Source organism: Vanellus vanellus (genome assembly GCF_965231255.1).
Source record: "Vanellus vanellus genome assembly, chromosome: 8".
In the NCBI taxonomy this organism is placed as follows: Eukaryota; Metazoa; Chordata; class Aves; order Charadriiformes; family Charadriidae; genus Vanellus; species Vanellus vanellus.
Window position 1 is genome coordinate 12,631,443 of NC_138913.1, and position 14,286 is coordinate 12,645,728.

The following is a 14,286-nucleotide window of genomic DNA, read 5'->3' on the forward strand; positions in this document are numbered from 1 at the left end:
AGCGCGGGGACAAAGGGCTGCTCTCTCGTCTCAGCAGCTTGTGCTGGTGGCAGAGCAGGTAGGTGAGGGCAGGATAAGGGGAAAAAAAACAGCCTGGGGTCCCCGTCACACCCATCCTTCCTCCCTGCTGCGGGAGGAAGGTGCCCCCAGCCCTTGGGGATGGTCCCCACTCCAGCACCCACAGCTGGACCAATGCTGAGAACAAGACAGGCACCTTCCCCATGGGCGAGAGTCCCCGTTTGACCCACAAATGCCCCTGCCCCTTCCCTGGCTGCAGTTGGGCGACCACGTTGCGGCTGTGGCACCAGCAGGCAGGGCTGGGGCAAACCCCGGCCGGGCACTTGGGCTTGGACCCGCAGCGTTCAAGCAGCCCGAGTGTTGTTCGCAGTCCGTCACCCATCACCCGTTGCCCAGATGGTATTGGCCACCCAGTCAGCCCAGCATCGGTGCAAGTGACCCCAGCACTTACCTGGCAGCACCCAGAGCCCCCACAGCACCCAGCTCCAGAGCGGCCACTGACCCCGGCACTCCATGGTCCTTCCTCTGCGACAGGGCTGCAGCTCTCCCAGTCCCAAGGGAGCGACGCAACTGGGTGGCTCCGCCGGTGAGCACTCCCCCGGGGTGGGGGGGAGGACAGGAACACCACGTGCCCTGCCTGGGGCACCAATGGCTCAGTGTCCTCACAACCTGCCACAGAGGTGACCATGTCCCAGTCCTGGGGACCCACTGATGCTGGAGGACAATCCATTTTGCCATGGAAGGTTTTAAGGCCCTTCCCAGGGTGACCCTTTGGTGACACCCCAAGATTAGGGTCCCCAGGGGAGCACCCAATGGGCTGCAAAGTCAGCTGGCCCAAAGGCTTTGCCCAAAGGCAAGCGGTCCCCAGCACCTCTAGGAGGGGGGGGTCAGCCCTGGCCCCTGCACCCACCAGCCCCCCCATTTACTGCTGGGTCCCTGCCACGCTTGGCTGATAACCCCTGGCAGGGGTTGGCTCTCCACCAAGAAGGAAGAAGGAAGAAGCAGCCTCCTGCTGCTGCCTTGGGGTCCTGTGTGTTAACCCTGCCCCAGCCCTGCTGCTGGCACCGCCGCGGGGACCTGCGTGCAGCGGTTATCTGTGCCATCGCAGCAAACACCCACGCAAGCCTGGCTGGAGGCGGGGGGGTTGTTCCTGCATTGGGCGGTGGGGCTGGGCCTTGCCCTGGGTTGCAGGTCACCTTCCACCAGGGACAGAGGCCAGGAGCACCCAGCCGTGCAAAGGGACCCAGTGGGGCCACTGCAGCAAACACGTTTGCTTCTTCACAGGCTTTTGCCCGGCTCCAGGATCATTTTAAGTATGAGAAATAAGCCAGTGAAGGTTGTGTGCCTTCCTCACTTTATTGACAGCTGTCCCACCTGGCCATCATGCCATGGTAGCTGCACCTTAGAGGTGGAAACTGAGGCACAGTGCACCCAAAGCACCTACGCATGGCCGTTCCTGCAGCAGCACCAGCACACCTCCCCGTCTCCAAGCTCAGGAAGGGCCAGGGGACCAGAGATGAGTGGAGCCATGGGTGGTGTGGCTACATACCATCTGCCACAGAGAGGGACCCACAGCCATGCTGAGACAGCCCTTTGTGCCAGGCGACTCACCACGTGTGGTAGGGTCTCTCCTCTGCAGCCACCAGCTCTGGAGCAGAGGGCATCCTGGGGACGAGGTACCACCAATGCCCACAGACCCAGCAGGTTTGGGCACCAAGGTCCTGCTCCACCTGCACGGAGACCCCTCCCTGATGCTGCTGCAAGGTGGCACCTCAGGGAACCCAGCTAAGGGGCTCTGACACCCACCTGGGGGGCAGTTAGCACTGCCACCTGGCCTGGGACGCCACAGGGGCCAGCCCCCCTACCTCCCCACCAGCACCTGGCTGTGGCAGCGGGGTGCACCCGGTTGCACAATGTCCCTCGCGTGGGTGGGGGCGCGACGCAGGTCCCGCCACTCCCTGCCCAGGCATGAGTCAGGCGGCGGCTGGGAGCTGAGTGGGGCTCCCTGCACAGGGGCATCGCCGTGGGCAAGCACTGCCTGCTCAGAGGGGTCAAAACCACAGCCAGCCTTCGAGCTTTGGGGTTGGGACAGCATGGGACCAACTCCAGCAGCGCCGGATAGGGGGACCTTTACACCCCAAAACAGCCTGGGAGCCAACACCGGGGGGGTTTATGGGTGCCCACGGCATACAGCTCCCTGGGGATCCCCAGTGCCTGCGGGGCAACGCAGCACACGTGCATCCCCTCCCCGGCACACTGCACCCGGGCTCCATCCCTGCAGCAGGTCCCGCCAGTCACAGTCCCGGCTGCCCACAGGGAGGAACTGGCACCCATGGAAAGAGACATGACCTGCTCCTGTGTGTTGGCAGGGATGAACCTGGGAGACGGCCACAGGCACCCTCCTCCTATCCATAGAATATTTTTTATATATATAATATATATATATTAAAATTACATTTCTCTTTACAAAAACAATTCAACAAGGGGCCAGGGGATGGAGCCCATCGCCAAAGCCAGGGCGCAGGCACCCTGGCGGGTCTGGGGCACTGGGCAGGCTCTCTTTCGGGGCGTCCCCTTCCCCCAGTTGGGGGCTCAGGCCAGAGTCCAGCAGCAAGTTGCGTGGGTGGGGGTGGGACCCGAGGGGGTGGCCCTGCGGCGAGACGCCTGCTCCGGATCCGACGCAGCTCGCCCTGTCCCCGCTGTCACCGCCTGTAAGGAGAGGAGAGGACGTGAGCTCAGGAGGAGCGATGGTGCCAGCTGGCCAAGAGCAGCGTGACATGGAGACCTCCCCCTCAAAAAACACATCTGTGCCCCTACTTCTGGCGGGCGGTGCTGTAGGGATCGAGGAGGTGGGAGCTGGCCTGGGCCAGGTTCCAGTCGAACATCTCCAGCACCCGGTGGCACTCAACACGGGACTTCAGCCCCAGACAGAAGAGCTGCTCCACCTGCAAGGGGACAGGGCACAGTGAGGGGGGCGACATGGGTGCCACCACTCTCACGGGAGCCGGGGAGGAGGGACAGGGGTGTGTGGTACCTTCAGGTACTGGATGGCCCGTTGGACGCTCCAGCCATGGTTCTGCAGGGCCGCCTGGCACTCCTCAGTGGTCACGCCATGCACTGTGTCCTGCACCTGGGGGGAGTGTGTGATCAGCACATGCCACCACCCACAGCCGAGGAGCCCGTGGCTGGAGCAGGGGCTCACAGGGGCTGCCCCTGACTGTGGCTCCATCCTCAGGGAGTACCATAAGCCCAGAGCTGGGACCATCCCCATCCCTGGGATCTTCAGCCTTCTCCTGGGCATGGATGCAGACTCCCAGCCACCACGGATCCAGCCCAGAGAGCCCAAGGGGACTGCAATGACAGCCACCTTCCTCCCCCCCTCCCTGGAGCTGTGAGTGGGGCTAATTTGGGTTAAAAGGGCCTGCGTTCCCCATTTTGGAGTTGTGGTGTCACTTACGTCCCACAGCACATCTGGAGACCTCTTGTAGCCAATCTCCCTGGGTTGAACTTGGGGAAACCGAGGCACAGGGTGGGGATAGCTCCTGCCCAAGGGAGCCCATGGCCACCGTGTCCCCTCTTGCTTACAGACACCGAGGATGGTGCTTACCAGCCGGATCTTGTCAGCAGGCCGGCAGCCATCTGGCCCATCGTAGACAATCTTCTGGAGGCTGCAGGAGGCTTTCACCAGGCACTTGGGCCCAGGGTTGCTATTGTTGGAGGAGAAGTTGCCCTTGCATTCTGATGGCGGCTGCTGCACCATGGGACGGACGGTGGCTGTGGTGACCAGGCGGGATGCTGGCACCTCCTCAGGGCTTTTGGCCTCCTTGAAGAACTTCTCGTACTTGTCCAGGTAGGCAGGGCGCTCGGGCAGCAGGTAGTAGTGGGTGCTGCTGACTTTCTGCCCATCCTTCACGATGGGCAGGATGCAGGGTCCTTTGGAACAGTCTTTGCCTTGTGCCTGGATGACCTTGGGGGTGGCATACTTGGGGTCAAGGGCAAAGCTCTGCGTAGTGGGCATGGGCTTCCCCGGCGAGGTGGAGAGGCAGGAGCAGAGGGCGGCGCGTTGCTGGGGGGAGCCCACCTGCAGGGCCATGGGGCTGGGTGTCCGAGAGGTGGGCTGCGACAGCGGGTCCCGGGGGGGAATCTGGGGCGGCCGGTCTTCTTCGCCCCCTGAAGCTGGGGAAAGCTCCCCCGACCAGCGCCCGGGCTCGTTGCGGCGTAGGGGCCGGGGTGGGATGGGAATGCGGGGTGGGATTTGGGGTTTGTCGTCGGTGGGGGCAGCTGGTCCCAGGGGAACGTTGAGCCTCTTCATGCACTCCTGCTGCAGCTCCTCAAAGAGCTCGGTGGTTTGCGTCAGGCTGGGCTGCTTGGTCTCCTTGGGGGGCAGGAAGAGGTTGTCCTCCAGCACTGGTCCCCGCTCGCCCTCATCCACGAAGCCATAGTTGGTCTTGCCCCGCCGGCTCGGGGGGCTAGTGATGGAGCAGACCTCGAAGTCGTCCTCATCCTGTGCTACGTCATCATAGGCAGGTGGTGGGGGCAAGGGGCGGGCATCCCAGTCCACCACTGGCGTGGGGTGGAGGGGCCGGGGTAGAGCCCGTGTGGGGCTCTGCGGTGGGGTCTTGTCCAGCAAGGAGAAGGCCTCCATGGCCAGCTTGGCCAACGACGGCGCCGTCAGCTCCCCCACTGGCGAGGGGCTACCTTGGGGCACCTCCTCCCCAAAATCGATGAGGGTCACTTCGCCGCCCGCTGGCCCCTCGCTTGCCAGTCGGCCAGGCTGCCGCTCGCCCACCTTGGTGCCTGGTACCCGTGCCGATGGCTTGACCGGTCGCAGACCCTTCCCTGCACCCGGCTTCTTCAGGCAGAGTTTCCGGAGACCCCCCGGCAGACCCTCCTCCTCCTCACTGACTGGGTCGTAGCAGGGCTCTAGGAGGGGAGGGAGAGGGACGGTGAGGGTCCTGGCACCCATCCCTGGGGTGCAAGGGGGGAGCACCTGCAACCCCAAGCCCCCAAATTCCCCCCCAGCTTCCGCCACCTTTGCTCCCCCCCTTGGGCACAGTGATGCACACCAGGGCAGGGGACAGGGTGCCGGGGAGCTGTGGGGTGGGTAAAGGCAGGGTACTGCCCCAGGCTGGCCACCCTGCTCCACGTCTGTGTCCCCACCACAGACACCATCACCCATAGGTGCACAGCAGTACCCGGGGGGCAGAGAAGGTGAAAGGAGTTAAGAGAGAAAAGAAGGGGGGCACAAAGGAAGGAGAGCAGCACCCAAAAAAGCCCAACTTACTGGTGAGCAGGACGGTAGGCTGAGGTGGGCGCGGAGGCGGCTGCCCTGCAGGAGAAGAGAGAGCCCAAGAGGAGGAGAGGCACGGGGTGAGTGCTCAGAGCAAGCCGGGGTGCTTGTTAGCGGGGTGCATGCTTCATCGTGGCCCCAATCACCAGTGGAGCATGGGGAGGATGCTGGTGGGAAGCCCCCCCAAGGGAAAACTGCAGGTTTAGGGGGGGTTGCAGCACATGCATAGTGTCTGAGCTCCCTCCCCGTGGCAGCTCCGCTGAGATCCCCCGTACCAGAAATCCCAGCCGTGGGAGGCTGGGATGGGACAAGGGACCCGGACGAAGGGCAGCGGGGCAGAGTCCAGCCGGGCAGAGCCACTGGCCGCCCACGCTGCTGCCAGTGGCACATGGCCAGGTGACAACACAGCCTGTCACCCCAGCTCCCCCCAGGTCTGCAAAAAGCAAGTGGCAGCAGAGAGGTGGAAAGGAGAGGGTCCAGCCCATCACCCTGGCAGCAGGGCATGGACATGAGGGCTCCGCGCAGCTGACAGGCAGAGGGAAGGGGAAAAGCCACTCACTTTTAGCCCTGCCTGGAAGCTGGGTGGGTCTGGCAGTGCTCGGGTCCACACCTAAAATGTCAGGAGGGTCCATGGGATTTCCCAGGTACAGCCTGTGGGGAGAGAGGAGTAGAGCACCTGGGCGTCAGCGGGGGCTGCGTGGGACCCCTCGCTCCCACACCACATCCCTCAGGACACCCCACAGCCCCTCCACCACGCACAATGCCCCAGCAAGTACCATCCCCGCAAGCACTGGGGCACCGCACACCAGTGCTATGGCACAAAGCCCGGTGCCATCCTGGCATCACCCACCCCTCTCCAGCTCCATGTGCACGATGCGCCATGCCCAGGGTACTTGTGCAGGGTGCAGTGCCTGGGACACCCCACCAGCACCGGGGTGCCGCAGTGCGATGCTGCGCCCAGGGCACGGCTCCCCAGTACGGCATGCCGGTGGGGTGCCGGGAGGCCCGGGCGAGCCATCGCAAGCCAGGCGTGGTAAGGCAGGGAGCCGGCGGGAGCCGGCGCAGCCCGAAGGCCTGGGCGTGTGCCGAGCTCGGTGCGTTCTCGGCGGCCCGGGCGGCACGTACCCAGCGCCCGTGCCCACGCAGCGGGGCGCGGGGAGGCCTGCCGGGGCACGAGCCAGGTCCGTGTGCGCAGCGCCTCGGTTCAGCCCTCCAAGGGCCACCAGCACAGCCTGCGGCACAGGGCACTGTGGGGGGATCAGGCTGGGACCGAAGGCACCGGCAGAGCTGTCCCAGGGCTGGGGTGCCCAACAGCGGTGGGGATCACTATCCCAGGGGATGCACCGAGCCCAGCGCAGGAGCTGGTTCTACACAGCGGGAGCTTTCCAGGCTTAGAAATCCTATCCCTGCCCCCTACACACAGCCTTCCCACGTCCCCCCAGCCCAGCACTGGCAGAGACCACCCATGCCCCCTGCCCTGAGCCACTGCACCCCCAGTGTCCAGCACCCACGCTGTGCACAGTCAGTCCCACCTGGCAGGGGGGCACAGAGCACACTGGGGTGCAGGCACCCGATCCCCCCCTTCCCATCACAAACCAAGCCAGATCTCTCTTGATGGAGCATGGGGGGAAAAAAAGAGCATTTTGGTGGATTTTTTTCAGATTTTGCTTTTTAAGAGGATTCATGCACCCCCACCATGTCTCCCCCTCCATGCAGGCGCTGAAAAGTGGTGGTTTAGCAGCTCTGGGGCACCCCAAAAGCATTGGGGTAACGTGGCCACCTCTGGGGTGGTGCTTACAATAACCCCCCACCTCGGAACAGCCACAAGGGACTGCGGGGCTGGGAGAAGGTGCTCCTTGCAAGGACAGCCCCCCACAAGCACAGCAGCCCCCCACATCCCTGACCCCATTAGTAAGAAGAGGCAAGGGAGTTAGTCCAGCCACAGGGACCCTACCCGGAGCCACCATCCCCAGTACAGCGGGGGGGAAAAGATGCTTCAAGGGAGGGGGCAGCCAAGCCGCGGCTCGCTCCCGCGCCCGGCGGGCAGCGGGGAAGGCAGGGAGCAGGCAGGGGATGCAGAGAAGTCAGAAAGTTTCTTACTCATCAATTTTATCGGGAAACCCCCAGCAGTGCTGTGGGTTGGTGTCTCCATGGCCTGTGTGGATGAAGCTGTTTTTAAGCGGCTGGCTGATGTCGTGGGCGGACAGCCCTGCCACCGAGGTCACCGTGTTTCGGGGGAACTGGCCCACTTTTAGGGTCCGCTTATTCTGACCCCGCCACCAGTAATTCTCGGCCCTAAGGAATAAAAAGGACCTCGTTACCGACAAGGGGATGGGAGGGGGACACGCGCCTGCCCTGGTGACAGGGAGGAGGCGAGGTGACTCGCCCAAGGCCACGCAGGCAGGCGGTGGCACAAGCGGGAGGGGAACCCAGGCGCTCAGGATCCCAACCCTATGCCGGCAACACGTTCTGCCTCCCACCCTGCACGGCTGCTGCACCAGGAGGTGCTGGGGGTATGGGTGGCAGAGAACAAAGCTTCCCATTTGTGCCCAAAAAGATGCACCCCTTCCTCCTCATCCCAGCTGCCTCAAATTATGCAGGAGCCTGCACTGAGCTGCTCACTGTTGGTCCCTCCTGTACCCCGCGCAGTTGGGGATAGCGCGAAGGATGTGCACGGTATCTGCTGATGAATACTCAAATAACCCAGTCCTGCAGGGGAAACTGGGGGTGGGCATGGTGGGGGACAGGGGCTGGGGCGTCTTCCTCACTCCCTGTTATCGGTGAGCCCCATGCAGGGTGGTGTGGGCTGTGGGAGATGGGCAGACAGGCTGGAGGACTCAAGCTGCAAAACTTCCCGTGGCCACGTGAGTAGGGTGGCAGGGGTGCCGGTCCCCTAGAGAGCCCAGCGTGCCCCAGGAGCCGGCAGGAGCTGCCTGCCTGCCCTAAGATGTGGCCACCTCCAGGGTGGGACAGGTCGGTCACCCAGCCCAGGGGGACCGGTCAGGTAGGATGCAGGGAAGGGCACCCCAAGTGGTGCCCCCCACCCAGCCTGTACCAAATCAACATGGGGGGCTCCGATCCTAAATACATCCCCCCATCCTACTCCCACCAAGTCACCCTCCTCCCTGCATGCTGGGGTCCCCCCGCTCCCCGCGGGCAGAGCACGCACCAGTGGAGGGGGGCGGCGTGTGGTGCCAGCCCGGCGAGGTTGGCACAGGCCCCACGGTTTCCTGGAGTCACCTGTGAGTCACCCCCGGCCACCAGCTCAGCCCTTTTCCTGTTTACCTTCCCTGCTCGCCGCCAGCCAGCCGCCTTACTCAGCCCCGGGACCCCTCGGCGAGACCGCGGCAGAGCTCAGCCGGCACCGGGCACCCTCCCTCACCGGCGGCTGGCTGGGGCGAGGGGGGGGGAAAGACGGTTCCCCTCCCCGGGGAGGTCCCCTCCGCTCGCCCTCCCCGCGCCCCGACACCGCCGCATCCCGCCGGAGGGATGCTGCGGCCGGTCCGGTCCCTCCACTCCCCCACTCCTCTTCCAGCCTCGTCCCACCGGATCCGGGCTCGGACCCCCGGTACTAATCCGGCTTCGGCTCTGCCCTGGCTTCCCCCCGAAAGCCCCCTCCCGCGGCCGGCTGGGTCCCCGGGGGGCTTTCAGGTAGGTCCCTGCCCCTGCCCACACACACGTACGCACGCTCGGCGCCCGCCGAACGACAGGCAGGGGCTTGAAAAAGGGGTGGGGGGGTGTTTACGGTGCCCCGGGCAGCCTCGTCGGGGCCGGATGGGGCCCCCGGGAGGAGCCCCCCCCTCCCGCCAACCCTCCCCTCCCTGCCCGGGCATCCCCGCTGGCAGCGCGGTGGGGGGCAGACGCCGCGGGGGGAAACTGAGGCACGGGGGAGAGGGCTCCCCTCCGGGCCTTTCGGGAGCACCGGCAGCCTCTGGGGCTCCTGCCATCACCTCCCCCCCAGCTGCAGAGCCCACCCCGCACACCCCAAAACGTGCCCGCCGGGGGTCACCGAGGACCGGCGTCCTCCGGGGGAAACTGAGGCAGGGGAGGTTGCGCCCCCGCTCCACCGCGCTCCCGGCTCTCCCCGACCCATCGGCACCCCCCAGCACGGCCACGTCCCCCCATCCTCCTCCCGCTCTACCCCTCCACCCCCCTTCCCCGTGGTTCACCTGGGGCCGGCGGGGGGGGCGCGGGAGCGGGACCCCCAGCCCGGCCGCGATGCGGCGGCGGGGACGATGTAGGCGCACTGGCGCTGCCGCGCCGCCCTCCGCCGCTCCTTCCCTCCCTCCCTCTCTCCTTCCCTCCCTCTCTCCCTCCTTCCCTCCCTCCCTCCGCCGACGCCGCTTCCCTTCCCTTCCCCTCCCCTCCCTGCAATTAAACCGCCAGACCCTGGGCAAGAGTCATCCCTGGCGGCGGCGGCCGGGGAGAAAGCCGGTCCCTGCAGACACACAAATCCGGCCTGATTCACCTCCGGGCCGTGACTAACCGCGGGGAGACGGCCCCGGGAGGGGGACAGGGAGGGGGGGAAGGACACAGCCTCTCTCCTCATCCCCCCGGAGCTGGAGGGGGGCAGCATCCCGTGTGCCAGCGGGGCAAAGGGACACCGAGCACCTTTGGGGGAAGGGGTGGTGGGGGTGGTGGGGGTGGTGTCCCTGCTGTTCCTGAGCTGGGCACATCCTGGGATGGGGATGCGGGGACCAAAGGTCCCCCCAAGTCCGCAGGTCCCCAGGGTGGCGGAGGGGGATGGCCGTGCTCCGGGGTGGCCGACGGGGACTGAGGAGCGAAGCCCACGGCGTAGGGGTGACAGGTCACACCACCGTGGTACCATGCCTCTCCCGGCCCGGTGACAACAGCATGTCCCCGGGTGCTGGTGGCACGTCCCCACCACTATCAGCAGGGAGCGGCCCTGCGGTGCGCGGTTTCCCAGGGCAAGGTTGGGGCAAACCCACGGGCACCGCAGGCTGAGTCAGCCTGGGGATGGGGGGGGGGGGGGGGAGGAGGTGCGGGCAGGGCTGCGGTTGTGACATCCCCCCCCCCCTCACACCAGGGTGGCCCTGTGCTGCCTGGGGGACCACACACCTCCCGGGGGAGCCGGGGCAGCTCTGCCCACCTGTGGGGTACATGGCTGGGTGTGCTGGGGGAATAGAGCCCCCCTCCCCACTCCTGCCCCCCACAGCTCTGCTAGTGCCCCTAGTCTGCGTGTTCCTGGGGTCCCCTGTCCCCACGCAGGCTGGCAGCCCTGAAGCTGGCAGCTGGTCCGTGTTCCCCCCCCATGCAATACCTGCCACCCCTCCTGTGCAGTACCTGCCCTCGATGACCGTGATGATGTCGTTCATCTGGATGTGCAGCTTGTCAGGCTCCTCGAAGTCCTGCAGCGCTCTCATGTCGGTGGGCTGGGCCTTGGGGGGGGGGCAGGGGGGGGAAGAGGGGTGTGAGGACAGGGGACACAGCCCCCCCCCATCCATCCCTGCCCCGTTTTGAGGCCAGGCCCAGCCCCACACAGCAGAGCCCCCAAAATGGGCAAGAGACAGCATCACTCCCAACCCCTTCACAGCTGTGACATCCTTGGGGTGGGTGAGGGCAAGGTGGCATTAGGGGTCCTTCTGCTGTAACCATGCCACCACCCACCACCCCCTAGCCTGTAGGGCTGCCTGGCCTGAGCCCCCCAACACCACCTCCCACCTTGGCAATACCCTTAACTCTGCCCATGCTTGAGCAGAGCCGGTGCGAAGGGGTGCTGGGCCCCCGTCCCCCTCCCTGCTCACCCACCTCCACCAAGAAGTCCCGCAAGGCCACAAAGGTGGGTCGGTCCTCAGGTTTGTGTGCCCAGCACTGCAGCATGACATTGTAGACATCCTGGGGACAGTCCTCAGGCCGCGGCAGCCGCTCACCCTCCTTGTCTATCTTGTGCAGGATCTGTGGGGCAGGGAGTGCCGTCAGGGGGTCCCAGGTCCCCCCAAGCACCGCTGGGGCAAGTCTCTGCTGTGCACCCACCTGGCTGCCATTGAGGCCAATCCAAGGTTCCTGCCCATAGGTGAACATCTCCCAGAGGGTCACCCCAAACATCCAGGTGTCGCTGGCATGGGAGAAGGTGCGCGTCTTCAGGCTCTCAGGAGCACACCTGTGTGGGGAAGGACATGAGCATCAGGAGGCCGTGGATGCTGCACCCTCAGGTCCCCCCCTTCCCCAGGGCTCACCAGGCAAAGGGGACCTTGCGATGCTCCTGCATCACATAGTGGTCGTCATTTTTGGGTAGGGCCCGCATCAGTCCAAAGTCCCCGATCTTGACCAGCTCATTGGAGGCCAGCAGGATGTTGCGGGCAGCCAGGTCGCGGTGGATGAAGCGCTTGGACTCCAGGTAGGCCATGCCCTTGGCCACCTGGATGGCGTACTGGCAGAGGGTGGAGATGAGGAAATGGCCCTGGTTCTTTCGCAGGCGGTCCAGGAGGGAGCCCAGTGGGGCCAGCTCTGTCACCTGGGCCATGGGAAGGAGAGAGCAGGTCAGTCAGGCCAGGGCCACCCTGGTTGGACTGGTTTCCAGCCTTCTTGTGTCCCACTGGGGATGCCAGCAGAGGACTCGGGGTATGGAACCAGCCTGGCTTTGATCACCCCGTCACGCGGGACCGTCCCATAGGGTGGCATCGGGGTTGGCCCTGTCCCCCCCAACTCACCATCTTCATAGGGTGGGAGAGCACCACACCATAGAGGCGGATGAGGTTCCTGTGGTCCAGGGAGTGCATGGCATTCACCTCCCGGATGAAGTCGTCCAGTGCCTCCGGCTGGCTCAGCACGTCCGTCTTGAGGCATTTCACCGCCACATTCAGCTACGGCCAAAGCGGGGATGAGCCCCGAAGCGTCTTATCCCCTGGGTGGTCCCACTGCCCGGCTCCCCCCACCATGAACAGCCTCTCACCGTCTTGCCGGCAGGTGTGCACCACTCGCCGCGCCGCACGACGCCGAAGGAGCCGTCACCCAGCTTCTCAAAGAGTGAGAGGTCCCGCTCCCGCACGAGGCAGGTGAGGGAGTGCTGGCCCCCGGCTTCGGGGGGCGGTGGCGTGGGGGGCTTGCGGAAGGTGCTCTGTGGCTGGGGTGGCAGCTCTGATTCAGGGCGCTTCCCGCTGAACACCTGCGGGAGATGGAGGCAGGTGAGATGCAGGCATGGAGATGCCCCAAGCATCTCCATCACAGACCCTTGGGTCTGTGAGTGCGCCATGCCAGGGTGACCCCCTGCTTGGGCTGTACACTCTGGAACCTAATGATGGCTCCAAACTGGTGATTACCTAGAGCAGGCTGGCTGCGGGAGCAGGCTCTGCTCCTCCAGCTGCCTGCATGCTGAGCTGCGATTTGTGTGGAGGGAAGGGGTTATGCTTCTCACAGCAGCCCCACGGTGGCTCCCCAACAAACCAGGCCGGTAGCTGGAGAGCCCTGGGCACTCCTTGGCCAGGCTGTAGCCACACGATGTGCCTGGGCACGAAGCCAAGAGAAACCTCCAGCTTGGGCCGAGCGTGGCAACACATCCTTGCAGCGACGTGGGCCTTGCAGTATGCGCTGCTGCCACTGCCAGCCCAGAGGGGACATGGACAGGCTCTCCCTCCCTCTCCCCCAGCCAGGACTGATGATGTGCTGGGACGGGTCCATCCCAGCCTCTGCAACCAGGATCCATGGCGGGGCGTGCGGGGGCTGGGCCCGGCATGTGGCCGGGGTGGGAGGTGGCATTTCTGTGCCCGGTGCGAGGCTGAGTAGCCTTCTATTAAAAGCCCGAACCGGCCCAGATGAGTCACGCAGGGGAGAGACCACGACCCAGCACCCAGCTGGCAAGCATCCTGCTCTTTTGGGGGTGCAAGGTGCCAGAGGGTGCCAGGGTGGGCAGCAGCACCACCTCTGGCATCATGAGCACACGTGAGCATCCCAAGGTCCCCTGCCCTGGTGCGCCCTCAGCCTGCTGGCACAAGGCTGTGTCCCCTCGCCGCGAGGCAGGCAGTGGACTGGGCAGCACTGCTGCCCACGGAGCTGACTGGGGCGAGATGCAAAGGCTCTATGGCTTGTTAGCTGCAAACGAGTTTCCTGGCAAAGAGGCAAACAACACAAGGGGAATGAATTTCCCAAGTGCCAGGGTGGCAGGGCCGTCCTTCATTGGGAAGCGACCCAGGAGCTCGCGTGGGACCAGAGTGCACATAGGCAGGGCATGCGTGGCACGGGCTTCTGCCCATCTCCCTGCCAGCCCCCAGGGACTGGTGGCGTGGGAGAAGCTGGGCACTAGGGAGGAGCATGGGGAGAGGTCCAGCTCATCCTGCCTGCCTCAGTTTCCCTGCCACACCTGCCCCTCTCCCATCCCTACCTTGCTCATCCAGGATTTCCGCTTGCACATGGCTTTCCTCCGCTTCACTGCCTCCCACAGCCGCCGCTGGCCTGCAGAACACAAGGACAGTGACTGTCACCAACCACCATGGAGTGGGGGTCCCCTCCAGCCCCATGGAACGCATGCTCCTCTGGGCTCCCCAAAAGATGCTGTGCAGCTAGCTGGGAGTATAGGGGGAGGTTTGGGGGGGATGTACGCACCGGGGCGTCCCATGCCGATCTTCTCGAGATCCTCATTTTTGACGTACTCGAAGTGGGAGAGGCGGGTGACGTTGAGCTCGTCCCTGATGCGCAGGAAGTACTGCTGCAGCTGCAGCTCGGTGAGCAGCTCCAGCAGCCAGTCCGTGCCCTCCTCCGCCTGCATGCTACAGCTCAGCCTCTGCCGGAGACACCGTGCCAGGTCAGGGGGAACTCTGCCCCACTCCCATCTGCCCTGTGTCCCCTGAGGGAGTCACCCGGAGGAGCTGAGAGCCAAGGCAGAGGTTCTGCTTGGGTTGGGTGTGAGAGATGCTAGTGGGACACATCTCCCGAGCCCATCCCCAGCTCCCCAGGCGGGCCGGGAGAGGCACCCCATCAACGTGAACCCAGGGACAGGCAGGAACCTCCACTCTGCCCAGTTG

General features: G+C 65.1%; 1 protein-coding gene across 1 annotated transcript; it reads right to left on the reverse strand.

Annotated features, from left to right (window-relative positions):
• Positions 1-1,373: 1,373 nt before the first annotated feature.
• Positions 1,374-14,045, reverse strand: TNK2 (tyrosine kinase non receptor 2). The gene is made up of 15 exons (XM_082486925.1): positions 13,868-14,045; positions 13,647-13,717; positions 12,222-12,434; positions 11,980-12,132; positions 11,506-11,783; positions 11,303-11,429; positions 11,078-11,224; positions 10,613-10,707; positions 7,409-7,603; positions 5,868-5,959; positions 5,303-5,347; positions 3,626-4,941; positions 3,053-3,148; positions 2,836-2,963; positions 1,374-2,727 (listed from the first exon to the last, which is right to left on the reverse strand). Exons 1-15 carry the CDS (start codon positions 14,028-14,030, stop codon positions 2,721-2,723), a joined length of 3,126 nt encoding a protein of 1,041 aa, XP_082343051.1. The 5' UTR covers positions 14,031-14,045; the 3' UTR covers positions 1,374-2,720.
• Positions 14,046-14,286: the final 241 nt, after the last annotated feature.

Excerpts from the sequence above, each read along its gene's own strand:
- TNK2 (XM_082486925.1), bottom strand. The coding sequence starts at position 14,030 with ATGCAGGCGGAGGAGGGCACGGACTGGCTGCTGGAGCTGCTCACCGAG. Across the intron at positions 12,435-13,646 it reads GGAAATCCTGGATGAGCAAG|GTGTTCAGCGGGAAGCGCCC; the intron begins GTAGGGATGGGA and ends CATCTCCCGCAG. Across the intron at positions 5,348-5,867 it reads GCTTCCAGGCAGGGCTAAAA|GGCAGCCGCCTCCGCGCCCA; the intron begins GTGAGTGGCTTT and ends CTTCTCCTGCAG.